This window comes from Vipera ursinii, assembly GCF_947247035.1.
Source record: "Vipera ursinii genome assembly, chromosome: 7".
Taxonomy (NCBI): Eukaryota; Metazoa; Chordata; class Lepidosauria; order Squamata; family Viperidae; genus Vipera; species Vipera ursinii.
In genome coordinates this window covers 65893812-65920902 of record NC_139521.1, presented here as the reverse complement: position 1 = coordinate 65920902, position 27091 = coordinate 65893812, and the positions used below count along the sequence as shown (strand labels likewise).

The 27091-nt window shown below is 40.1% G+C and overlaps 1 protein-coding gene across 1 annotated transcript in view; it reads left to right on the top strand.

Moving 5' to 3' along the window:
• The window catches only part of PTPN13 (protein tyrosine phosphatase non-receptor type 13), a gene marked incomplete at its 5' end in the record, with an annotated part of 127323 nt that overhangs the window by 38533 nt on the left and 61699 nt on the right, over positions 1-27091 (top strand). Inside the window, 8 exons of the mRNA XM_083367558.1 lie at positions 10227-10446; positions 12666-12740; positions 13891-14065; positions 16039-16192; positions 17405-17543; positions 19527-19679; positions 20697-20879; positions 22794-22956. Of these exons, the coding sequence (XP_083223684.1) occupies positions 10227-10446; positions 12666-12740; positions 13891-14065; positions 16039-16192; positions 17405-17543; positions 19527-19679; positions 20697-20879; positions 22794-22956 (1262 nt within the window). The remainder of the gene's footprint in view (positions 1-10226; positions 10447-12665; positions 12741-13890; positions 14066-16038; positions 16193-17404; positions 17544-19526; positions 19680-20696; positions 20880-22793; positions 22957-27091) is intronic.

Genomic DNA, 27091 nt, shown 5'->3' with positions numbered 1-27091 from the left:
AGTCCATCCCCAATCACCATCATCTCCTGCAAGGCTTGCAAACTCAGGAAACAAGAACATCAAAACAATTATCCTGCACAATGTATCCCTAGTAATAATAAGGCAAAGTTCTTCTAACTCTTTCTCATACTTTTCCCCACTCCTGTGGACTTAACAATCTCATATGTAATGGCCTTGTTTCTTGCTTAACTGTCTTGCTGTCTCCGTTCTGGTCCTGACATACGTAGGCCTTCCTTACATCACAGCCACAAAAGCTCAGTAGGTGTCTGGGTAAGTCAATCTCTCATCCCAACGTGCCCCACAGCTTTGCTGTGTACAGGCAGTCCTCAGCTTATGACCATAATTGAGCCCAAAATTTATGTGGCTAAGCAAGACAGTTAAGTGCATTCTGCTCCATTTTACGATGTTTCTTGCCACAGTTGTTAAATGAATCACAGCAGTTGTTACATTAGTCACATAGTTATTCAGTGAATTCTGGCTTCTCCGTTGAGTTGGCTTGTCCAATGGTCACATGACTCTGGGACATTGTAACTGTCATAAATTCGAACCAGTTGCCAAGCGTCCAAATTTTGATCCCATGTCCATGGGGATGCTGCAACAGTCATAAATATGAAAAACGGTCATAAGTCACTTTTTTTAGTGCCATCGTAACTTCGAACAGTCACTAAAATAATGGTTGTAAGTTGAGAACTACCTCTATGTTGCTGTAAGCTGCTGGAAGAAAGATAGAATATATATACAGCAAAGAAATATACTCAACTGATAATAGTCTATAATTTACAGTACTAGTTTGGTCTCTAGCCTGCCCCAGAAAGATATGAATTTCCAGGCAGAAGGTGCTACCATTTCACAGACAAATGTACTATGCTGCCCAACTATTTTCACAGTTAAGAAATGTGTCTTGATATCCGCCATGCTTTGGCTTTCCTCAGACTTGAAATGCTCATGGTTCCACCACTTTGAGGTAGAGACTAAGGCAGAAATCTTTGTGACTCATTCCCTAAGAACTGTGTGGGTGTGCAAGGATTTGTCTACAGCAGAATAAAGAACATTTATTCAGCCCACTTCCTCTCAGCCCCTACAATGAGTGGCTTTGCCAGATACAGAAATAAAATACATCTCTGGAATGTGGAGGGCATCCACAGTGGGCATGGATCACCTGTCTCAAATGTTAGAGAGAAGCTAGGAACAACCTGTGATAATTGCTCTGTCACAGCTTATTCACTGAGTTCATGGTGAGCTTCTCTTCAAATCTGCAGTGATGTCAGGCTTCTGCTGCCAGGGCTGTCTTTGCATTTGAACCTTGTGTTGGCAACTTGGGTTCTGAGCCAAGTCTAAACAAAAGTAAGATCCTAATTATGAATGTACTCTCAGTGTTGCATGTCATGTGTTCCTAACATTTTTTTTGAGTACCTAATGCTATTTACATCCGTTGCTAAGGCGCTTCTATAATGAGGGTCTATTTCTAAGGCCCTCTGCAAAGAAGACCGTTCCAATCTGAATGTTGTACCGTGTTCCTGGATCATGTGACACTATAGGATTCATGCAAGTCTTCATAAAATGAGCCAGTTAACTTCCAGTTCAGCTAACGCTCTTATGGAAACACCATAAAGACAGTTTTGCTGCAATGCCTGTGGAGCTGTGGGACAGAAAGTTTGCATAGGTAATCCTTAGCTCATGACCACAATTGAGTCCAAAATTTATTTGTCGGTAAGCGAGACATCGGTTAAGTGAGTTTTGCCCCATTTTACAATCTTTCTTGCCACAGTGGTTAAACGAATCATTGCAGTTGTCAAGTTAGTAAACATGGTTGTTAAGTGAATCTGGCTTCCCTTTTGACTTTACTGGTCAGAAAGTTGTACAAGGTGATCACATGACCCCCTGGGATATTGCAGCCATTATAAATGCCGAACTGGAAATTTAACTGGCTTATTTTATGAAGACTTGCAGGAATCCTATAGTGTTGTATGATCCAGGAACATGTGAGTCAGTTGCCAGCTGTCTGGATTTCGATCATGTGACCACAGGGAAGCTGCAACTGTCATAAGTATGAAAAATGATCATAAGTCAGTTTTTTCAGTGATGTTGTAACCGCTAAATGAACTGTTGTAAATTGCTGACTACCCTACATTGGTCAAAGTTCCTACTTCCTCTTTCATCCTATGATTTCCACATTCCGTTTGTCCTGGAGTTATGGGCCTGCATCATCTTTCCACCTCTTCCCCATGCTTTCAGAGACTTGGAAGAGGGCCTCTGCATGGTCCTGCAAAAACAACATAGGAAGGTTGTCAGCAAGGACAGAGGAGAAGATGTATGCTAGTTGTTGCGTTGTTGTTTTTTTGCTCCCTCAATGGGCAGCAGAGTAGAATTTATGTTCTCTTTCTTGGTTCTTCTCAGCCCTAGAGAGGGCTACTGAAGAGGCAGAGAGAACATCGCAAACATGCTACCAAGAGAGAAGTCAGAGTCAACGATTATGTCCATGTGACATAGATATCATTGCTGAAAAGATGTTAGATATTCTTCATTGGGTTTGCATAGCCGGGGAAGGCGTGCCAGTGAGCATATATCCTTCAGAAGGCACTTTTTACAGAAACATTTGAGTAGTGACTTTTTGTACCACGAGGATAAATGCGTCTTCAAAAAAAAAAAAAGGAAGAAGTGCAACAACAACTCCTTTAAAAACATACTAATTTATTGCTTTCCAAGTAAATTGTCTCTTCCCACTTCAAAAATATTGTCTATCCCAGGGGTAGGCAACCATGGCTCTTTTATGACTCGTGGACTTCCAACTCCCAGAATTCCTGAGCCAGCATGGGAATTCTGGGAGTTGAAGTCCACGAGTCATAAAAGAGCCAAGGTTGCCTATCCCTGGTCTATCCTCTGGAACAGACATGTCAAACACAAGGCCCAGGGGCCGGATGAGGCCCGCGAAGTGGTTTCATGTGGCCCGCTAAGCAATCCTGGAAACAGTGAGGGAACGGCCCCCACTGCCTTGGCCCTGGCCCAGAGACCCTCCTCCTGCCAGAGACCCTCAGATCTGTCCCACTCCTGCCCAGGCCCCCATAGGCACCCTTGATGCGAACGATGTAGAGCTGGCTATGCCCACCCAGTAGGCCATACGCACTCTAGCCACGCCCACCCAGTAGGCCACACCCATCCTGGCCATACTCACCCGGCCCCCTGAGGGCAACCGCAATGCTGATGCGGCCCTCAATGAAATTGAGTTTGACACCCCTGCTCTGGAACAAGGCAACTGCACTCTTGTAACAAGAACCTTTGTTGAATATATAGTCCTTTTAAGAATGGATGGAACAGGAGACAAGCACTGTTTCTGTCCAACAAGCCTTCTGGATTGGCAAAGAAGGTTGAAGAGTGATAGCAACCACATTCGGCTCCCAATTCTATAAAAATCAGCTATATAGCATTCTTCAGGGACTTGATGGGCCACGTAATGTGTCCAAAGGTTCTGTTTTGTCTTGTCTGTCTGGATTGTTTGCTTTAGAAACGCAAGTTCCACCTCTGCATCCCCTCCAAATGTACAGATAATTGCAGATAGTTTTCAAACTTACATTTGGGGCCAGAATTGCCATTTGCTAAGCTTAAGCAAGGCTTCAGTGAATCAATTTTTCAACCATTTTTCCCAGTGGTGGTTCAGAGAATCAGACGGTCACTAAGCAAATCTGCCTTCCCTCATTGACACGGATTGTTGGAAGCTGCTGAGAAGGTCTCAGTTAGGAATCACATGACCCCAGAACCCCGCAGCCATTATAAATTCATGCTGGTTGCCAACTGCCCAAATTTTATTTATTTATTTTTATTTTAATCCCATTTATATCCCGCCCTTCTCCGAAGACTCAGGGCGGCTTACAGTCTAAGCACAAATCAATGTGCTTAGCAATAGCCTTCATTCTATGTATATGCCTGCTTATTAGGGCTTTCGCCCCCTAAGCGGCATTATTACAAAGTCAGCTTATTGCCCCCAACAATCTGGGTCCTCATTTTACCTACCTCGGAAGGATGGAAGGCTAAGTCAACCTTGAGCCTGGTGGGACTCGAACCTGCACTAATTGCAGGCAGCTGGTGTTACTTAAGGAGGCATTAGCCCACTGCTCCACCAAGGCTCTATTTTTGATCGTATGATCCTGTTATAGTTGTAAGTCTGAGGTCTGGCTGTAAGTCACTTTTTCAGTGCCATTGAAACTTCAAAAGGTCGCTAAACAAATGGTTTAAAACAGGGGTCCCAACCCTTGGTCCATGGACCGGTACCAGGCCACGGCATGCCAGCAACCGGTCCACACAAACAAGCAAAGCCCCATCCGTGGAATGCAGTCATCACACAAAACCACGCACTCTCTGGCCGGTGGACAAACCTTTCTCCACAGAATCGGTCTCTGGTACCCCAAAGGTTGGGGACCTCTAGTTTCAAATAAGCAAAATCATCTTTTAAACATTCTCCTCAAGATTAAGGCCAAATCAACCGGCATTAAAAGTTCCTTTCAATTCTGAGTTGCTGCAATAAGCTTTTGAACTCCTAAAGAGAGTTTGTCCTTGATTGGTACGTCCAAATAAAACAGAAAGAACCAAACTGAGACAGAGATGGGTGTGTGGGGGGAAAAAAACACCCTAGTTTGTCCTCCAGCCTTGTGACTCCTTTTAGAGAAACTGTATGGTGGGGTGGGGGTTGCGGTGTGTAAAAAAAACAGGAGTATTATCAGTGTGGTAAATTTCAAATTGTTGAAATCTCGGTGCCAACCGAAATAGCTTTAAGCAAAGAAGACTGCAGGGGTGTATTTTCCCCCCCTTAACATGCTGCACCTTCTGTTATAAATCTCCCCACCCTTTATCCACCCACAGGAAACTGACATATTGGCTGCAACCTTTTCTCCAGTTCTTAATCATTTCTTTGCCATTCAGCTTCAAGATGACTGCAGCAGATGGCTTATACTCCTTCTGTCACACCTTGAAAAATCAGGTTATTTCTTTCTTGCTCCTGTTTACGATATTCTGAGATAAAATCAGCTAATCAGAAATGCTAATGTTCGAGTCTTAGTCACCATAATATTCCCCGTAGCCCTTGGCCTCAACTGGTTTAATAATCTTGTAAAGGCCGCTGGGCAAAAAGCTCTACAAGCCATATTGGAAAAATCTAATAATAATAATAATAATAATAATAATAATAATAATAATAATAATAATAATAATAATAATAATAAGAAGAAGAAGAAGAAGAAGAAGAAGAAGAAGAAGAAGAAGAAGAAGAAGAAGAGGAGGGGGGAGGTAGTAGTAGTAGTAGTTGGAAGGGACCTTGGAGGTCATCTATTCCAACCCCCTGCTCAAGCAGGAAACCCTATACCATTTCAGACAAGTGGCTGGCCAGTCTTTTCTTAAAAACCTCCAGTGTTGGAGCATTCACCACTTCTGGAGGCAGGTTGTGATGGGTCATCTTTGCCTGAAGATTTTTCAGAGGTAGTATCCATATGATGGGATCATCGTTATTTCTATTCTTTTTTTTCAGACCCAATTTTTCTCTATCCAGCATTGTCCTTGTCTTTGTTTACATCCTGTCCTCCATCCTGTCCAATGTAGGGGTGAGCTAAATGATATTTGTATTTCATAATACTAGTAAAGTTGGAAGGGACCTTGGAGGTCATCTAGTCCAACCCCTTGCTCAGGCAGGAAACCCTATACCATTTCAGACAAATGGCTGTCCAGTCTCTTCTTAAAAACTTCCAGTGTTGGAGCATTCACAGCTTCTGGAGGCAGGTTGTTCCACTGGTTAATTCTAACTGTCAGGAAGTTTCTCCTTAATTCTAGGTTGCTTCTCTCCTTGACTAGTTTCCATCCGTTGCTTCTTGTCTTGCCTTCAGGTGCTTTGGAGAATAGCTTGGCTCCCTCTTCTTTGTGGCGGCCCCTGAGATATTGGAACACTGCTATCATGTCACCCCTCATCCTTCTCTTTGTTAAACTAGACATACCCAATTCCAGCAGCCGTTCCTTATATGTTTTAGCCTCCAGTCCCCCAATCATCTTTGTTGCTCTTCTCTGTACTCTTTCTAGAGTCTCCACATCTTTTTTACATCGTGGTGACCAAAACTGGATGCAGTATTCCAGGTGTGGCCTTACCAAGGCATTGTAAAGTGGTACTAGTACTTCACGTGATCTTGATTCTATCCCTCTGTTAATGCAGCCTAGCACTGTGTTGGCTTTTTGGGCAGCTGCAGAACACTGCTGGTTCAAGTAATGCGGGAAGGGTTGGTGGTGAACGAAACCAAACAAATTAATTTGGAATCATGTGGAATATATTCCCCAGCTGTTAGCCGTTTGCAAATTCATGAAAAAAAATGATATTCAAGGAATATATTTTCTTTTTAAATTTAGCTTATTCAGGCATGCCTTCAGCATTACATGTAATTCGTACAAGTACGTATTATAATATTTTGTTCGTTTCAGGCTCAAAATTTCTCAGGCCATTTGCGAAATGGAAGGATTAGTTATACATGTATACATAAAATATTAGATATAATCCCTTGGCTCGCTATAGGTTTTTTTTAAGCGAGTTTTCTGAAGAAGAAGAAGAAAAGAACCAAGTTAAACTGGAAGGAAGATAAAAATGTAGAGATCTAACTGTATGATATAAAAGCTTTATTACAGTCATTTTTCATGTTAAATTGTGCCTCTTTTCTTAACAAGGCATCTGTGTCCATCTATATATTATTCAACTTAGATATATTATTGAATATAGCTAACAGGGTACAAAACATGGTGGAATTTTTAAAAAATATTTATTTATTTAGCTTGCTTGACTGACGTGGGTAATCCATGTGGCTATATTAATGTAATATCTTTTTTTCAAGTATTTATTTATTTATTTATTTATTTATTTTTTAAATTTATATACCGCCCTATTCCTGTAGGACTCAGGGCGGTTTACAGGGAAAATTAAGATACATAGTGTACAAAATTAAAATCAATTAAAACTATTGATTAAATTACAGTCCCTGAAGTTAAACTAAAACCCAATTAAATTAAATTAAATTAAATTAAAACCCCTCAGTCTGGGCCACTCTAAAATGCAAACAGGCAAGCTCTATTCTGCCTTAGTGTAATGGGATATGAGAATAAATTGGGAGCGGGAGGAAGGTCTGTAGCCAAGGCAGTGGTTGGACAAGAGATATCTTAAGTCCATATAAAGCAATTGCCATGGAGAAGGGTCTCAAAAGGGATCCTCCCAAATTCTCCAGATAGTAGGGCAACAAAGGGGGAAAGCGCTCACTTAGCAACATAGATTTTGGTCTCAATTATGGTTGTAAGTTGAGGACTACCTGTATTGCACTCACCGATGGCAGAACTAGCAATATATAGCTGGCAGAACGTTTCTCAGTTTAAATCCTTCTTGAAGCACAGAACTAGCGCTTTCTCTACAACCAATTCTTTTTTACCCCCAAGCAGAAGTTGTTTAGTTTTTTTTTCCCCCAAAAGAACACAAAATCCATATTTGGAATACTGGCTTAGCACTATTCCAGAAGAGCGTTAAATCTACATCCATAAGGAGGCCGTGTAAGACCTGACAAGCACTTGGTCAGTCATTACACTGTCAAAAGCCTCTGTGGAAACTCCTGCAGCCAAAGCCAAAATAACCATGGAGCGGTACCGAATCTCAGCCTTTGACTTCATCATCAACCACATCACAAGTAAAGCAAAGATAGATCATGTCCACAGCTAAAACCCTGTCGGGAGGAGAGGAGAAACACAACTTTAAAACCTAAGGAAGATCTTAAATTGCCTCAAATGCGATGAACTGAGAGCAAAATCTGGGTAAAAAAACATGGTATAAAATGATTACCGAGCCTTTTTGGGCTGTGACTAGAGGGGCATGTTACCTTTTCAGTCCAATATCCTCCCTTTTTCTACAAATCGGAGGAAACAGGATCTTAACCATCGTAGCTTCACATGCCACTCCTTTATTTAACCTGCCAGGTTAAAAGGCTGAACTCTGGATTTTAGCGTGTCTGTAAAGTTGCAAAATCTGAACATGCAAAGATTTTTTTTCTGCAACAGAGAAAAGTTATATGACTGAGTGGTTGATTTTTTTAAAAATATGATATTTTTTATTACTGTGGTTCACTGCACTGTCAGCCAGATGTTTTTCCACACCTATTGAGGAGTCCTTCCTAAGGACCTAAATAGGCAGATGTTGTTTGATGGTGTTAAAGGTATGGTCTGCAGAATATAAGCTGTTCCAAGTAAAACTGCTTTTTCCAATTGATTTGTGATGATTTTGTTAATGCTGATGGCGTTCAAATGGTGCTCCAGATTTTTCGAGATTGCACCAAAGGCCCCTGCTACTATTGGTACTATCTTTGCCTTCTTTGCCAGTTGTTCTACTTCTATTTGCGGTGCTTTTGGGTTTTCTCCAGTTGTTTCTCTTTTATTCTATATGCAAACATCTGAAATCACAACTGCCCAGTCTTTAGCTAGTGTTGGGCTTCAAAAACATTGAGTTCTTCCTTTCTCTTAGGATGTTGTAATGTATTGGCATAGCATACGTGCAGATCCAATTAGTATGAATTATTATTATGGTTGGTCATACAGTCAGCCAGATGTTTAGACTGGATTTGGCATTGTTATCCACCTATCAGTCCTTCCCTGATAGAGATAGGGCATATGCTGATATTTAATAAAGTATCATTGCAGGATGTAAGATGTTCTAAGTAAAGTTGCCTTTTGCAATTGACTGATTTTGTCAATGCCGGTGGTGTTCAAGTAGTGCTTCAGTTGTTTGGGGATTGTATCCAATACGCTTATTACTGTTCATACTACCTTTGTTTTCTATTGCCACAGTTGTTCTACTTCTATTTGGAGATCTTTGTATTTTGTGATTTTTTTTCCAGTTCTTTTTCTTCTATTCTGCTGTCTTCAGGTTTTGCAATGTCCACTATCCAGACTTCCTTTGTCTATTATTATTATTATTATTTGGACAGTGATATATATATATATATATATGTTTGTGTGTATGTGTGTGTGTGTGTATAGCATGTGTATATCTGTGTTATGTAAGTGTGTATGGGTATGTATGTATATACACTTTATTTTTGAGAGCAGGCAACAGAATTTCATTTTTAATGTGTGCCAGTAAAAATAACAATAAAGCTTTATCTTTTCTTGTCTTATTTTATCTCATCTCACCTCACCTCATCTTATCATTTGCCCACCAAATTGTTGGGACACTGCCACCTAGGCTGGAATGAGGGGTCAAATCTGGGCCCAGCTTGTGCAGCCACAAGTGGTATAGGTTTTACCTCCCCAAGATCCATGGAGCCTTACCAAGAAAAGACAAGTAGTCTGGGTAGAGTCTTGTAACATAAGTAGAGACAATGAAGATGCTTAGTCTAACTGTTTGCTTGCCCACAATACAAATAGTTATACTACTAGTCTGTGGGGGGGGGAATAATGTAACAAATAAAGGATATTGTATAAGGTAAACTTTGGTTAATGGCAATTTGCTAAAGAATCTTCCGCTTAAAATATTTCTGTCCCTAAAGTAATGGTTCTCTGGGATCTTTCATTCTGTAGGTTAAATTTGTACCTTGCCATTCGGATATTTTGTCTCTATACTTTTACTTTTTATTCTGCATTACCTAATTTATTCCTTAACCTTGGTAGTAACAGTATATGCAACAACGCTTCAGTAGGTACAAGAGACAAATATTCCTTCTGCGTATACTCATTTTCCAGCTGAGTGATAATCATGCCAGCACCAAGTTAATAAGTAATTCCTGTGTCCTGATTTAAGAAAGCAAACCAAGAAGTTCAGGGGTTCAGTTGCATTTTTAGGCTGACCTAAAAATCTTAGTCAAGTAAAGAAAGGCTTTTGAGATTCTTAGAAGTTAAGATTTCACATTTAAATTGAAGGAACTTCCATGTAATAATTAGCTTATAGACACAGAGTAGAAGCCTGTCCTCCTTATCTATCTATCTATCTATCTATCTATCTATCTATCTATCTATCTATCTATCTATCTATCTCTTTCTCCTCCTCCTCCTCCTCCTCCTCCTCCTCCTCCTCCTCCTCCTCCTCCTCCTCCTCCTCCTCCTTCTTCTTCATGGTCTCATTCAACTCCACAGTTTTGTGAACCTATGTCTATAAGCTGGGTTTTCTATTAAAGTCTGCTACAGAACCATAGTGGCAATAAGATTTTTTTCTCCACTTTCCTTTTCACCAACAGGCAGTATGAAGCAACTCCTGAAGACAACCTATTGAGCCAAGAAGTAATGTTGAAGCGCCAGGAGGAGGAGATGATGCAACTGCAAGCTAAAATGGCTCTCCGGCAGTCTCGGCTCAGCCTCTATCCTGGAGACATAGTGAGGCCGAATGTGCTTGATATGACCAAGGATCCACTAAGAGAAATTGCTTTGGAAACAGCTATGACACAAAGGAAGCTAAGGGTAATGTTAAGACAGTGATGGGCCAAGGATTGCATCTTTTAAAAAAGCAGTGTGCTAAGCAGAGTGGAGGGGTTAACACATCTTCCTTCCTTCCTTCCTTCCTTCCTTCCTTCCTTCCTTCCTTCCTTCCTTCCTTCTTCCCTCCCTCCCTCCCTAGTAATGTTTTTCTTTTAGCCATTGATTGACAAATTTCAGTGGCCCAATTTTGGACAACCCCAGAAGCTTCAAACAATGGCTAGAAACAGTGGCGAGTCATCAGTTGCCAACTCTTCTTTTTAGTGGTTGACCAATAGGTTGACTCAGCCTTCCATCCTTCCGAGGTAGGTAAAATGAGGACCCAGATTGTTGGGGGCAATAAGCTGACTTTGTAATAATGCCACTGGGGGGGGGCGAAAGGCCTAATAAGCAGGCATATACATAGAATGAAGGCTACTGCTAAGCACATTGATTTGTGCTTCTTAGATTGTAAGCCGCCCTGAGTCTTCGGAGAAGGGCGGGATATAAATGGGATTAAAATAAAAAAATAAAATAAAAATACACTTGGATGAATACAAATTAATTCTTTATAATGGTTGATAGTCATTTTTAACAATATTTCGATCTGTTCTGGTGTTGGCGTATATATTTTTTTTGTCCGTGTTTGGAATAAAATGTGTTCATACGGTCTCTGTCTGTCTGTCTGTGTGTGTGTGTGTGTGTGTGTGTGTGTGTGTGTGTGATTTTTATTTACTTATTTCATACTTGATGTCCTGATAGGCTATAAAAGCCATTCTGTCTTAGAAAATGTTATCCCTATGGAGATTCTTGAGATTCTTACTACATGCCCCAACAGTAGCAGAGATGGTTTAAGCAAGTGTACCCAATCTAGATTTGACACAACATCATGACAAATAGGAAACTAATGACTCAAAAGTATCCTGGAATGTTTCCTGCTGCTGCTGTTGACCTTTTTCAAATCACCCATAATGCAGTTAGATTGCTCCTTTATCACTGCATATGTTTTAGAACAGACATGTCAAACACAAGGCCCGGGGGCCGGATCCGGCCCGCGAAGTGGTTTCATGCGGCCCGCGAAGCCATCCTGGAAAGAGTGAGGGAACGGCCCCCACTGCCTTGGCCCTGGCCCAGAGACCCTCCTTCTGCCAGAGACCCTCAGATCTGTCCCACTCCTGCCCAGGCTCCCATAGGCACCCTTGATGTGAACGATGTAGAGCTGGCCACGCCCACCCAGTAGGCCATACGCACTCTAGCCACGCCCACCCAGTAGGCCACACCCACACGGCCCCTTGAGGGCAACCACAATGCTGATGCGGCCCTCAATGAAATTGAGTTTGACACCCCTGTTTTAGAAAGACATATGTATTTTTTTTTAAAAAAAAGGTGATTTATTGATCTAATTAGAATGTTCTTTTTTATTGGTTTTACAGTACATTTTATTTTTAACAAAACAAAACCCCTCCCAACCCCCTCCCCTCTTCCCAACCCTCCGCAACACCTCCCTCCCTCCCCCTCCCCCCTCCCCGACTTCCCAGAGCTAAATACAAGGTATAAAAGTACAAACAATCATAGTCTACCATATGCAAACAACAATAAACTATTAAATCTATCGCACTTTAACTCTCTAATTAGAATGTTCTAATTCTGTTCTAATTCTCACGACTTCGCAACTAACAACAACAACAACAATTCTGATTAAATTCTATTTTAATTAAATATTCTAAACATTATTCTATTATTCTAATTCACTATTTAGCATTAATATTCTAATTGATATTCTAAAATTCAGTTACAGTTTTATGTGTGTATCAAGTTTTCACTGCAGGGAGAAATTTTCCTAGTATACCATCATGTCTTGGGAACACCATTCATTTGTCTTACTGGCTTTCATCAAGAAATGTACAGGAAGGAAAATATGAGTCCATCCTTCCATGTCATGACGGAAGATGGCTGCTTGAATGACTATTGCTACTTCTATATTTCCTCATCCTTATGCCTTTAATTAGACAAGCAACACTTATTTGTTTAACGTACAGAATGTTTACCTAATGGAGTCTTAGAAATGAGTGGTTTTGTTATGTGCACTAAACTTCATTTGGAAGACCTATTTTCAGTCCGTAATTCCCCTCTGTAATAACTATGAGCATTATTCCCATCAAGTCTTCAATTGCTTCTCAGTTTTTGATCGCATGAATGCTAAAATGAGTTTCTCTAATTTGCAGAATTTCTTTGGTCCTGAGTTTATAAAAACAACCATTGAACCCTTTACCTGCTTGGACCTGCCAAAATCAATTCTGGTAAGACCTTTGTTGTAAAGGTACCATCAGTAAGAAGCAGTGATCTGATTGTACGGTGTCTCCTATAAAATCCTTCCTATACTCTTAATTTGCTTGATTTCTCTTAGTGGATTCTTTGCCCCTTTTTAAAGATAATCAGCCAAGTGCAATATTTATCTGGTAAGTTGTGTGACAGTCATCATGAGCTTTCAATGCCACCTCTAGAGATCGGGAAGAGACTTTGCTTTGTCTTTCTCATATTGTCCAATTCAGATAATTCCCTTTCTTCCCCTCCCCTCCTCTGCCCTCCCCTCCCCTCCCCTTTCTTTCTCGGTTTAATTAAATTATTTTTATTCCATGAAACTGTTCTGCAGTTTACTTCATTAGGATGCTATAATTTTGTGCTGGGTTACAACCTTTTGTTTCACTTCTGGCTACATAACTGATCCTTCATCCCCAGTGTTGGAATTTTCCTCTTTGAGTAGATTGTTTTCTTTGACATTGTTAGCAATGCAAGGAGGTTTTGTTAGTTTTTTAAAATGGGAGCTCTCCCCTTGTAATAGAATATTAGATATTCTATTAGCATATAGTCTTGGGAATACTCTAATGCATTTTTTTTTACAACTTCTAAAGTTTGGGTCTATGTCGCTCCAACATAACTAGCTTGCTTTTTACATCGTTTTTAGTACTTTGAAATTAATGGAATTTGGAAACTCTTAACGGTGTTTCCATAATGCGGATGACTTATATAGTTACTGCTTCCCTTTCATCACATATTCTGTCTTAGCAGTAGCAATGTGGTACATTTTTATAAATGATGTTTTCTGACACCAGAGGTAACTGAAATAGAGAACTGATAGTTATACACTTAGTATTTGAGTGGCTGACAAGTGCCTTGGTCATATCCTCCTGCATATATTTAAAAAAGGAATGTAGCAAGCAAAACTGCATATAGTCCTAGCTGATATGAGTTCCACATTGCAGTATTATATTCCTCTGTAATTTTATTTTCAAAAAATAAAATCAACATTCCCTTCACTTTCCATTTCCTCTGTCATATTAGAAAGGTGGATATATATTTTTTTAAAGGATGCATTTGACAATTTAGGGTCCTTTGTATGCAGTTTTGTATCATTGTGGATAGCCTTCTTTTTGTTTGTTTGAAAATCAGAACAAGAAAGGGAAGAATGAAGACAGTCGCCGGAAAGTCAACATCATGCTTTTAAGCGGCCAAAGATTAGAACTGACTTGTGATACTAAGACCCTGTGCAAAGATGTATTTGATATGGTAGTTGCCCACATTGGTTTAATGGAGCATCACTTGTTTGGATTAGCTACTTTAAAAGGTGAGAGAAATATTGCATTTATCTGGATTTTTTTCATTTGATACCAAAGGGTAACTTACATACATGATGAGTCATGACTGACCACAAGAATAAATTCTATGTTTTCCTGGGACCAGACTACCCTTTATGACAGAGATACGCAAATTCATCTTTCTCTCTAGATTTGTTTCCCATAATAGAGGCAACTGGTTTGAATTGAAACAGGTTTTTAGAGAAAGAATTTTTTTCCCCTGTGCCATTTTCTTAATGAAAAATCCCCTGCTATTTGTCCTCGTAGCAAAAACACACATGCCCATGATTTTGTTACCATTCAAATAGCATTTTCAAAGAATTTTAAGTTGGGGAAATGGAAGGGCTTGGAAGAATTAATTTTTTCCTCCTTTGTCCCCATATGAAGTCTGGCACAATATCCTGATCCAGACAGGTAAAGGTAGAAAGGTAAAAGTGGAAAGAATATTAAATTAATTGGCAGCTTGATCATTCAAAATAATATAGGAGATAATAGGGTGGGGGTGGGGAATATCTAGGTCAGGGGTAGGCAACCTTGGCTCTTTTATGACTCGTGGACTTCAACTCCCAGAATTCCTGAGCCAGCATCACTCAGCTTGGAAACCTCTCCCTTTAACCTCAGCATGGCTGGCTCTGGAATTCTGGGAGTTGAAGTCCACGAGTCATAAAAGAGCCAAGGTTGCCTACCCCTGATCTAGGTAAACCTTCCCCTAACCTGGGAATCCTTCAATATGTGAAGTTCAACTCCAAGAATTCCCCAGCTAGCAGATCCTTACTGAGGGTTCCAGGAGATAACCACCATATCTACTAAGGGATGATTCATTTGGGCCTCAGGCAGCCATTAGAATTAGAATTAGAATTTATTAAATTTATCTGCCGCCCTTCTCCCTAAGGACTCAGGGTGGCTCACAACAATAAAAAGTTAAAAAACATAAAATACAAAATTTAAAAAAGAATTAAATCATAAATGTAATAAATACATAACAATTAACCCAATAAAATCTAATTTAAAACTATAGTCAGTCCAGGCTCGATTGTTGAAACAGCCATGTCTTCAGGTCACGGCAGAAGGACCAAAGGTCAGGCCGTCCGCAGCTCTGGAGGCAACTCATTCCAGAGGGTCGGCGCATCCACAGAGAAGGCTCTCTCCCTAGGGGTCGCCAGCTGGCATTGCTTAGCCGATGGAACCCTGAGGAGGCCGACTCTGTGGGAGCGAACCGGGCGATGAGAGGTTGACAATGGCAGCAGGTGGTCTTGCAAGTACCCCAGGCCTAAGCCATGTAGGGCTTTAAAGGTAATTACCAGCACCTTGAATCGCACTCGGAGGGTAACCAGAAGCCAATGCAGCTCACGCAGGAGTGGTGTAACATGGGAGTATCGAGAAACTCCCATAAGCACCCGTGCGGCCACATTCTGCACCAGCTGAAGCCTCCGGGTGCACTTCAAGGGCAGCCCCATGTAGAGAGCATTGCAGTAATCCAGGCGAGAAGTGACAAGGGCGTGGGTGACCGTGCATAGGGCATCTCGATCCAAAAAGGGGCGCAACTGGCGCACCAGCCAAACCTGTGTGAAGGCCGCCCTGGTCACAGCAGTTAGATGATCCTCCACGTTAAGCCGTGAATCCAGGAGGACACCCAAGTTGCGGGCCCTTTCTGAGGGGGGCAATACCTCCCCCCATCTAAATATGTATAGATGGGAATCTGTCCCTGCCCTGGCTCTCAGAAATCCTTCTATTATCCACTTTGCTTTGTTTTCTGCATTCATTAAGAGAATCCGCTGATAGCTTAATCCTTCTCACAGCTGTTCGCAGTTAAATTCCTCTGGTGGAGGCTGATATCTTTCTGTTGAACAAATAGAATCATGTATTTGGGAGACTGCTTGTGGATATATCACCAAAGAAGAGCAACTTAAGCTGTGCTGTCTTATGAATGTTCTACAGTATGTTATTTACCTTTTGATGACAGAAAACGAGTATTTCTTCATCGATCCAGAGCTGAAGCTAACTAAAGTAGCCCCTGATGGCTGGAAAGAAGAATCCAAGAAAAGGAACAAAAACACAGTAAACTTTGTCTTGTACTTCCGGATCAAGTTCTTTGTGGATGATATTAGTCTGATTCAGTGAGTACATTTGTGTACATTCTTCTCCCATGTCCATGTTCTACTGGGGAAGTCCACATGCTCCCAAGTAGTCTTGCTTTCTGCAAGTCACACACTAATACGATGATCCTGTTCTAGTTTCTACTCCTTAGTTGGATAGAAGGGAAAGGGTAACAAAGAGATGATCCCAACCTGCTGTGTTCTGTTAACAATATCCTGACTGTCAGGAGTTCCATGCTAGCATATGCATGAATTCCATATAGGCAATAGAGCAAATGTAGTGTTGGAATACCTAAATATTTCTCTGCCAGCCCAAAGTATTTTCATACTGCTTGTTTATTGCTATTGCATTGGAACCATCTACCAGGTAAATTAAAAACCCAGTTCTGATCTGGAGAGTCTAGTCAGACTAATCTCTCTTGGGGAACATAACTGTGAAAATGAAGGTTGTTCCAGGTTTTTCCAAATGGCACCATGGAGACCTGAAATTGTTGACCTTTGTTTGCCATGTGCTTTGAACATCCTGCCGTGCTTAGAAATACCTGCTACAAGACCTTGATTGATTGATCGATTGATTGATTGATTCATTCATTCATTCATTCATTCATTCATTCATTCATGTAATTTATATCTCAGTTGTGCACTATAGTATCTAACCATATTTTGTTGTTAGTTGCGAAGTCGTGTCCGACCCATCGCGACCCCATGGACAACGTTCCTCCAGGACTTCCCGTCCTCTACCATCTTCTGTAGTCCATTTAAGCTCATGCCTACTGCTTCAGTGACTCCATCCAGCCACCTCATTCTCTGTCATCCCTTTCTTATATTGCCCTCAATCTTTCCCAGTATTAGGCTCTTCTCCAGTGAGTCCTTCCTTCTCATTAGGTGGCCAAAGTATTTGAGTTTCAATTTCAGGATCTGGCCTTCTAAAGAACAGACAGGGTTTATCTCCTCTAGGACTGACCAGTTTGATCGCCTATCTAAGCATATGTAAAAACATAATATAAAGGCTGAGACATAAAATGAAAACTAAAATCAACTAACATTTAAAATCCTAGCCAAAAAAAACAACACATTCACATAATACATTCAACCTGTTCCCCCATGATCCGGTTAACCATGTACAAAAGGGCCATTGCATAAAAGGGAATCATCATCTTGAGCTAATCTGCATACAGTCATTATTTCCACATCTTATGACCTGTTTGTTTCTCACCTCTTGATTTGCTCCAGGCACACACTGACATGTCATCAGTACTACCTACAGTTAAGGAAAGATCTTCTTGAAGAGAAGATACATTGTGATGATGAAACAGCCTTATTGCTGGCCTCCTTGGCCCTCCAGGCAGAATATGGAGATTACCTAGATGAAGTAAGATTTTTCACTTGTTGGCAACCTCCTAATTCTATGCTTATTTTATAGTTTAATGCATCTTGGATGGTTTGGCTAGTACATAAATGTCAAGGTTCAGTAGATGTGGGGTTGGGAAGCAGAAGAGAAGAATTCAAAGGTTTTCCAAATTGAATTGGTTTATAGCCATAGAACTCAGATCAGTATCTTCTCCCAATTAGGGACTTGAAGCCAAAATAATCCAGTTTTATGGAACAAATGTAATGGTAAAAGGACTGGGAGGCTTCCTGTTTATGTCAAAAGAAAATAACATTAATGCACTAATTTAACTAATAATGAGGCAACTGTTTCTCAAACTTCTAACTTCAGTTACTTTTTTGATATTCATTCCGGAAGTTGCTAACACACTGCTTAAGGTTTCTGGTCCATATAAAATAATAACTATTAAAACCATCATCATGTCACAATTGTAAAAGCTCTCATAATGTCATTGAAATTTCTTCAGATTTGGAACATCTGGATGAATGTTTAGAGCAGGCAATGAAGCCTGACACTCAAAACCTTACTTTATACTAATATATATATATATATATATATATATATATATATATATATATATATATATATATATATATATATATATATATATATATATATATATTATTTTGCATGCAATGCCCAGAATATATATATATTATTTTGCATGCAATGCCCAGAACATTGACTTTTACAGTAATTCCTCAAATGGTCTCTTTCAAATGAATGAAAGGTTTAATTTTGGACACACCTGAGACTGATGCAGAGTAAGGTATGAGCAGTTTTGTGGATAGAAGGAGGCATAAATAGTGGTGTTCATTCATAGATGTAACTTTCTCCCTCAGTTGAGGGTAATTATTTTGAATTCATCTACACACTCTGAAAATATGAGTTTCTGACCTGTACAAGTTATGCTTTAAGTCAGTGGTCGTCAAACTTGGCCCTTTTATGACTCCTGGACTTCAACTCCCAGAACTCCTCAGTTGAAGTCCACAAATCATAAAAGGGCCAAGTTTGAAGACCCCTGCTTTAAGTGATGATCTACATAGTGAAGCATGTAGATTCTGGGTTTGCCCAGAACATGATTCAAGAAACGTCTAAAGGTTAATTAAATATTTGGCCCTACCATCTGGCACATAGACAAGTAGATATGCTTTTGTTTTCGTACTTCATTTAATTATAACCACCACAGAGATATACAAAGGAAATCAAAGCAAACATAGAAGATTCATAACTGCCTTGATGACTGTTCAAAGAATCCTAGCTATTGATAAGCATTTCGTCTGCGGTCTCCATTTAGTTGTATTTATAGTTTGACTTGTAGGGGCGAATTAGATTTTGTGCAAATAGTACAAATATCAGAAGAAAAATGGTTTCTATAATAGCTCCAGTAAAGTACACTTAAGAAGTTTTGCCAACTATTAACAGATGTGAATAGTTGAAGAAAGACATCAGCCAGGCTGCTTAAATGTAGAGTAAACATTGCACACAACGGACTATTAGAGGACTTATTTATTCATTACAGCATACCAGCATAAATTTATTTACTTATTCAAGTAATAAATTAACATCCCTGCAGTCAGTGCAAAAATGAGTTCCTAAAAAGCCTATGCTTGCAATTTTCAGAACGATCTGATCACTTTTTGATACCTGGACCTTATTTAATGTTACAATCATTGTCTAGGAGTGAGGATGATTGAACATAGAACATAGAATAACAACGCTGGAAAGGACCTTGGAGGTCTTCTAGCCCAACCCCCTGCTTTTGAGCAGAAGACCTCAGCTTTCATTCTGGACAAATGGTTGGTAGGAAGGTTTTGGCAGCGGTGTAGAGGTCCCCAAGGAAGCTGTCTTTATATTCTCCATCACCTGGGATTATACTACTCAGCCATTACTGAGCTGGCAGAGCGTCCAGTTACAGGTAGCTGAGATCAGGGTTATGGCTTACAGTGATGCTTCTCCTTGCAGGTACATGGCTTGTCCTACTTCAGAACAGAACACTATTTGCCAGCGAGAGTGGTAGAGAATCTGGAGCTCCCCAATGTGAAAGAAGAATTGCCAAAGCTGCATAGCACCTATGCAGGTGCTTCTGAAAAAGAAGCTGAAATAGAATTTCTGAAGGTTAGAAACTCTACGTATTTTCAGAAAAGGTTTTTCCTATCCCAATGAAAGGGGCAGTGAATCTTACCTCCTTCAGAAAAGCCGGGAACCTTTCAAATTAACAGGGCCCGGAATATATATCTGTAACGATTGGTCGGTATATGCTTGTATACAAGTTGCTGGTCACCCTCTCCTGCCGTCCGCAGTTAACAAGGGGTTTCATATATATTTATTCACTAAGATCTTGTTATAAACACTGAGCGCACAAACCCTCTTTTTCCACAACATGTTTAATTGTGTCAGTGGAGATATTACTGCTTTTGGGAATGCTAAAAAGGGACCAGTTGATTACATCAGTTAATTATAGTTAAAGTAAAACTAGCTGAAAGTCAGGGTAAACTAACTTTACCTGCTTAATCATGTCACAGAAACACTTAAACCCAGTCAATTATTCCCTTTTACCTATTTGGTTCTGTAACAAAAAGATTTTTTTTTAAAGAAAAGAGCAGATAAAAATGCACAACTCTCAACAATGCACAACTTGTAAGACTGGCAACATGGAATTCATTTTCCTCTGTTTAGAATTGTTGAAAGTTGAAATCAGATACACTCTCTCATCATTTTGTTGAGGGAATCCACCACAATTTTACTATGACCTCTAAAAGAGGTTCAAGATTATCTAAAAGAAAGCAGCAAGGAATAAATAAATCCAAGTGATAACAGAAAATCCTTAAACCAGCCCACTTGTAGAAAAGGTTCTAAGCAATTTGCTGTCATCTTGCCCCAAAATATTTAAATCTGGCTCTGTGACTAAAAGGTTGCACGTTCTTGTTCATCAAATGTAGGAATTAAGAAATAAAATGTGTAACCAGCTTCATTGTAATGCAAACAAACTTCAGAGGCAACCTATGATTGGAGAAGAAGAACTTGTACTGAAAAATGATCTGAAAAATCATTTTGATCTCACGGTATTCTCAAAATAAGTATCATGCACTTCTTTCTCTCCATCTCTCTGACTTCCTCTCTTCTGTTTGGCAGATTTGCCAAAGACTGACAGATTATGGTGTACATTTTCATCGTGTGTTGCCAGAGAAAAAATCTCAGACCGGAATTCTGCTAGGAGTTTGCTGCAAAGGAGTTATTATTTTCGAAGTTCACAACGGTACCCGAATGCCTGTCCTTCGTTTCCCCTGGAGAGAAACAAAGAAAATTTCCTTCAGTGTATGTTGCTCATTTTTTTTAATATATATATGTGTGTGTGTGTGTGTGTGTGTATGGACCGGATCATTAAAGGCCTTTCTTCTCTTTCTCCCCTCTCCAGCTGAGTTACCTACGGTATTGAAATAATGGTGTGCCAAAAATAACAAAGAACCAAAATGATACAAGATGCTCCATAGTGTGCAGTAAATATGTTAGTAATAAAAACCAGATGATTCAGACTGTGATGAAGAAGCCCATTTTCAGGAGAGGAGAAAGTTTGCCAGGGCTGCTAGCTATTCGGGCAGAATATGGTTCCGTCTAACAAAAGAATATCATCTAGCAGAGTCAGTAACAGAGAAAGCACACCGTGTGTTCCTTCTAAGATTGTCCCATTTGGGAATGTAGATACCTAAAAAGTTCAAAAAGTCAAAAATTCATGGCTCATCCCAGACTTACACACTGGCTTTCTTAGTGTACTATCTTTCTGCATACAGTGAGAAGTACAAAGAAGAATTTGTACTAATGCACTTTAAGAACCTCTGTCTTTCTTGAATGTACAAAACACAATCAAACTAATACCAAACATGCCTTAAAGAGCAGGGACACGAACCCTGGAAACTTGGTTTAGTATATTTTTTAAAAAGTCTGATGGGCAAAGGTTTAAATAAAACAGGTCTTACATTTCCCCTGTTTTACAGCTTCAGGTAACCAATATAAAAACAGTTCTTTAAGGTTGCCTGGAATTCTGAATTGTACTTCTAACACATCTGCAGGTTGAATAAGAGATTGCATGTAGATTTCAGCTAAGGAAGTCAATTGCTAAGTGAATCGCGCCTGATTTTACGACTCTTTTTGCTACAGTTGTTGGAACGAATCACTGCAGTTGTTAAGTAAAACACATGGTCATCAACTAATTTAGCTTCCCCCCCTTGATTTTGCTTGTCGGAAACTGGCTAGGAAGGTTACAAATGGTGGCGCTGCATCAGTCATAAATACATGTTGGTTGCAAAGGATCCAAATTGTGATCGCATGACCATGGGAATGCTGCAGTGGTCAAAAGTGCGAGGACCAGACATAAGTCACAGTGTTCAGTGCCGTTGTAATTTCAGACAGTCACTCTATAAGTAGTTATAAGTGAAGGATGACCTGTATGGATAAATCCATATAAACAGTATCTGCTATTCCTATGGCTTCTCTATATAGGACTTTGCTAATTACAAGTGACTGCCTATTTGCTAGTAGCAGGACGTGAGGTTGGACTAGATGACCTACAAGGTCCCTGCCAACTCTGCTATTCTATTCTAGCTGGAATCCTATGCTGAGATGAGAGAGTGATGGGTATAGTGTTGGACTGTTGCAGCTTGGTTTCTTCCATAGGGCGGTGACCATATTAGATTACCTCTTATCTGGAAGTTGATACATTTGCTGTACTCCAAACAGCTTTGTATTAGCCCAGCATGACTACTTAAAAAATTTCAAATCATCCAAATGATGTTTTTTTGCACATTATTATTATTTATTAAATTTGTATACCGCCCTTCTCCCGAAGGATTCAGGGCGGTTAACAGGGCATATATAAATAACAATACAAAAATTAAAAAGGAATTAAACAAATGCCCAATTAAAAATTACAATAACAATAAAAGCAATAAAAGACCCATTAAAAAAACCCTAACATTCCCCATCAGGCCAGACCAGCTAGTTCAAATAAGTGGGTCATTCATTGAGCAAAACATTTAATTCCCTATGCATGAGTGTATGCAAGGATTTCATACCTCAGGTTTCCTGTAATGAGCATTTTCAATACATGCTCAAGCTTGATTGGTTTGCTGCTGCAGGTTTTCTTTCGTTTTGAACAGTGTTATCTTTCCCAAGCTGGAAATCAGGTTCTTTCTCCCCCCCCCCACATTTTATTCCGTATTTGTCATATTGCAGAAAAGAAAGATAACGCTGCAGAACACATCGGATGGTATAAAGCACACATTCCAAACAGATACAACCAAGACCTGCCAATACTTGTTACAGGTCTGCTCTGCACAGCACAAATTCCAGCTCCAGATGAAAGCCAGGCAAAGCAACCAGGATGCTCAGGAAATTGGTAAGAAGCGGCAGCTGTGTACTTGCTAGGACTGCAGATTTCCTGGACCTAATTACACAGAATTAACCTCCTAAGGGACTCCTGATTGGAGAGAACAGACTCCAAGTGGGACAGGAAGCACTAGGCCAGATATAGGCAACCTTGGTGGCTCTTTTATGACTCATGGACTTCAACTCCCAGAATTCCTAAGCCAGCATGGCTCAGCTTGGAAACCTCTCCCTTTTCCCTCAGCGTGGCTGGCTCAGGAATTCTGGGAGTTGAAGTCCACTAGCCAAGGTTGCCTAGGCCTTGCAAGGCCTCCACCGCTTCTGCTCCACTTAACAATCAATCTGTGTGATTGTTTAACAACCGCAGTGGGGAGAGCAGGGATTGAAGTCATTAAGTGAGGCGATCACCTGGGCACCTCACTTAACGACTGTCACGTCTTGAGACTGTAACGGACAGGCACAAACTTTCTGTTGCTAAGCAAGCTGTTAAGTGACTTTTAACCTATTTTGCAACTTTTCCTGCCACAGTTGTCAAATGAATCGCTGCAACTAATGGTTGTTAAGTAAATCTGGCTCCCCCGTTGACTTTGCTTGTCGGAAGGTGATTATGTGACCGTCATTAATATGAATCAGTTGCCAAGCACCTGAAGTTTGATGATGTGACCGTGGGGATGCTGCAATGTCCATAAGTGTGAAAAATGGTCATAAGCCACTTTTTTTCAGCGCCGTTGTATCTTTGAACAGTCACTAAATGAACTGTTGTAAGTCGAGGACTACCTGTACAGAACATTATTGTCTGTTGAATTGTATATCTAGTAGTGTTTTCTCTTATTATCAGTGGGAGTCCAGACAACAGCAGAGAGTTTACTTGATCATTTCAGCAAAAGAATATTTCCTAGGTTTGTGACTCCCTATCTGTGATTTCAAAATCAGCTTTTCATTCCGAAACAAATACTTACAATTCCGATCGGTATTTTACCTTGTTCACTCATATTAGAAGTTTATTGAAACAAGTATATCATCTAAAGTAGGTCTAAGTTTTGTTTATATCATCAGTTACCCCAAATAAGAATTCCCTGAATCCCCTCACTGATTCACTTGTTCAAAGGGATTTAAAGAGACTTAAATTAGATGAAAAGAGGTTAAATAAAATTGAGTTCTATTTCCCTTTCATCTTCGGATTAACAATATGCTAAAATAGTGATCTATTTCTGAACACATATTCTGTTTTTTTCCTTCCTCACTGAATAATACAAAGTGACATCCATTGACTCTCTAGGTGGTCTAACCATTAACCAGACTAGACCTGTTGAACTTGAGAACAGCCACTATAAAACAAACCTTGCCTACAGTCAAACTGCCCACAGTCAGACTGTTGCTACATCTAATCCAATATTGTCAATCAACTGTCAGCAACTTTGCAGAGCCTCAGGCTAGGATCTTTCCCTGCTGTGCTATCAGGAAATGCTAGGGAATGAATGTGAAACGTAAGACATACAAAGCATCTTCTCTGCTCTCAATTGAGTTGTAATTCCTCTCTGCAAGACTTATTCTTAAAATATGCACGGCATATTTCTCGGAGGTAGACACTTGCGAAACCACAATTGCTTGACATAGCAATGTCTGGCATGTTAATTAAAAGATTAGGAGAGCTGAAGTCCAACATTTCTGGATAGCATCTATTGGGAAAGTAGTCCTAGTCCCTTAGGACTAGGTGGAGTAATGACTCAGTACCTGCTGGATCAAGCCCACTTTTCTCTGAACCTAGAACCAAACTAACATGTGACATCTTGTACTTGTAAAATATCAGTATTCAATGAAGTTGATACACTATAGATCAGGAGTCCCCAACCCCTGGTCCATGGACCAGCACCGGTCCGCAGCATGCCAGAAACCAGTCCACACAAACAAGCGAAGCCCCATTCGCTGGATGCAGGCAGCACACGAAACCACACCCCCTCTGGTCCTTGGGAAAACCTCTCTCCACAGAACCGGTCCCTGGTGCCCAAAAGGTTGGGGGCCTCTGCTGTAGATCAATCTTGGCATTCATCTGTCGCTAACTATTGGCACATATTGGTACATACTAAGATAATAAGTAAAAGGGAGTCCCTGCAAATTTCACTCCGGTAGTCGTTGCCAACTATAGAGGCTGATGGTCATCTCCCTTTGAAGGCCACTGAACCTGTGCTGTCTAAAGACATTTCCGCGGTCATGAAGTCACAGAGTGCTGTTATCTTCCCATCGACGTAGTACCTATTGATCTACTCGCATTTGCGTGCTTTTGAACTGCTAGGTTGGCAGGAGCTGGAGCATATAAGAGGAGCTCACCCCTATGCATGGCACTCCGGCCTCAAGCTCATCATTCTTAACCACTAAGCCACCATGCCACTGCTAAGATAATACAAATAAGATAACAAATTCCAGACATAATTTGTAATGACTGAGAAACTAACAAAGAAAGAATAGCTCAGAGAAAAAGTTCCGCTTTTGCATATGCCTCCCTCGCCCCTACAAAAAATACACAGCCCAGGGGACAAAAGGGTATGGATATGAAGAGGCAGTTTAGTGGAGGACATGGTGGTTTATGTGACTTTTTATAAGGAGAGTCGTGGTATAACACTGGGCAGTGAGATTAAAAAACAGAATTGTTTTTGAAATAACGTCAAAAACCTGCAAGTATTAGCGGAAGATTAAGCGTTACTAAGAAGGCCTTTAAAGAATCAAATGTGTTCCAGCTAGATAAAAGAGAGAAGATGTAAATTTGAGCATTTAAAGAGCCTTGCAATTTGATCCTATGTGTCTGCTCTGGAATTTTGGCTTTAGCCAAGTGCTGCTAACCTAAAATGTGCTGTGGCGTAAACTGTATTAATAGAGTATGTGTTTCAACCCAACCCAATTTGAGGCAGGAGTTGCAGGAATTAAGATTGCTGAAAATTTATGAGATTTGTGAAATCTTTGGATTAGCAGTTGCTATTTTAGCAGCATTGTCAAAAGAGGATGCTATCCATTTTGTGATGCTTTCCATCATAATTTCTGGAACCTGAAAAATGGCAGCCTTTGACATTATAAGTTGTCAGAGGATTTAAGAACTGCAGCAACTTTATCCTTGCCAATAGATTAAAGGACTTCCCACACATTTTAAGGGCTCTAAAATGTATAGTATTTTCATTCAACTTAAATCTTTTTATTTAAAATAATATTCCACAATGCTTTCAACAATGACAGAACCTCTAATGCACTGCCTTCATGGGAAAAGTTGGGAAATCTTTCAGAGATGTATCTGTCTTGAAATAGCCCATGTTAGACTGTATAGCACAGTCAAAACATCAGCACAGGACATTTTGTATTATGCCATAAACTGTTTCATGATCATGTTTATATCATAAAATGTTTCATAAAAAATGGCCAAATTTCAATTTTATGAGAGTCATGGGTCCCAGAGTTTGTACACATTCTTTAAATACCTTGAAGTACCTTGATTCAAAAATGGTTGTCCTATGACAGGGATAGGCAACCTTGGCTCTTTTATGACTCGTGGACTTCAACTCCCAGAATTCCTGAGCAGCACTCTTTTATGACTCGTGGACTTCAACTCCCAGAATTCCTGAGCCAGCAAGCTGGCTCAGGAATTCTGGGAGTTGAAGTCCACGAGTCATAAAAGAGCCAGGGTTGCCTATCCCTGCCCTGTGATATACCATTTCACCAGTTAAAGTATACAGGAACCAGAGTTTTAGTAGTATATAGATTTCCCAAGAACAAAAATAGTAGCTAGTCTTTTAAGTACTGGCAATACAGTTTTTTGTGCCTGACCTGAGTGACTACATTTTTTATCCTTTGTAATAATGCACATCCAAATAGACTTTCAAAGTGACCTTCTCCTTCACTTCATCCAGATTTGGGGGTTGGGGCAAGGTTTGTTTTCCTCAAGGTGAAGAATAGACAGTTCTAAGCATGCTTTTCAGAGTATATATCAATGTATACATGTAGTCCTCAACCTACGACCACAATGGAGCCCAAAATTTCTGTCACTAAGCAAGGCAGTTGGTAAGTGAAATTGTTTTGCTCCATTTTATGATCTTTCTTGCTATAGTTGTTAAGTAAATCACTGAAATGTTTAAGTTAGCAACATGGTTGTTAAGTGAATCTGG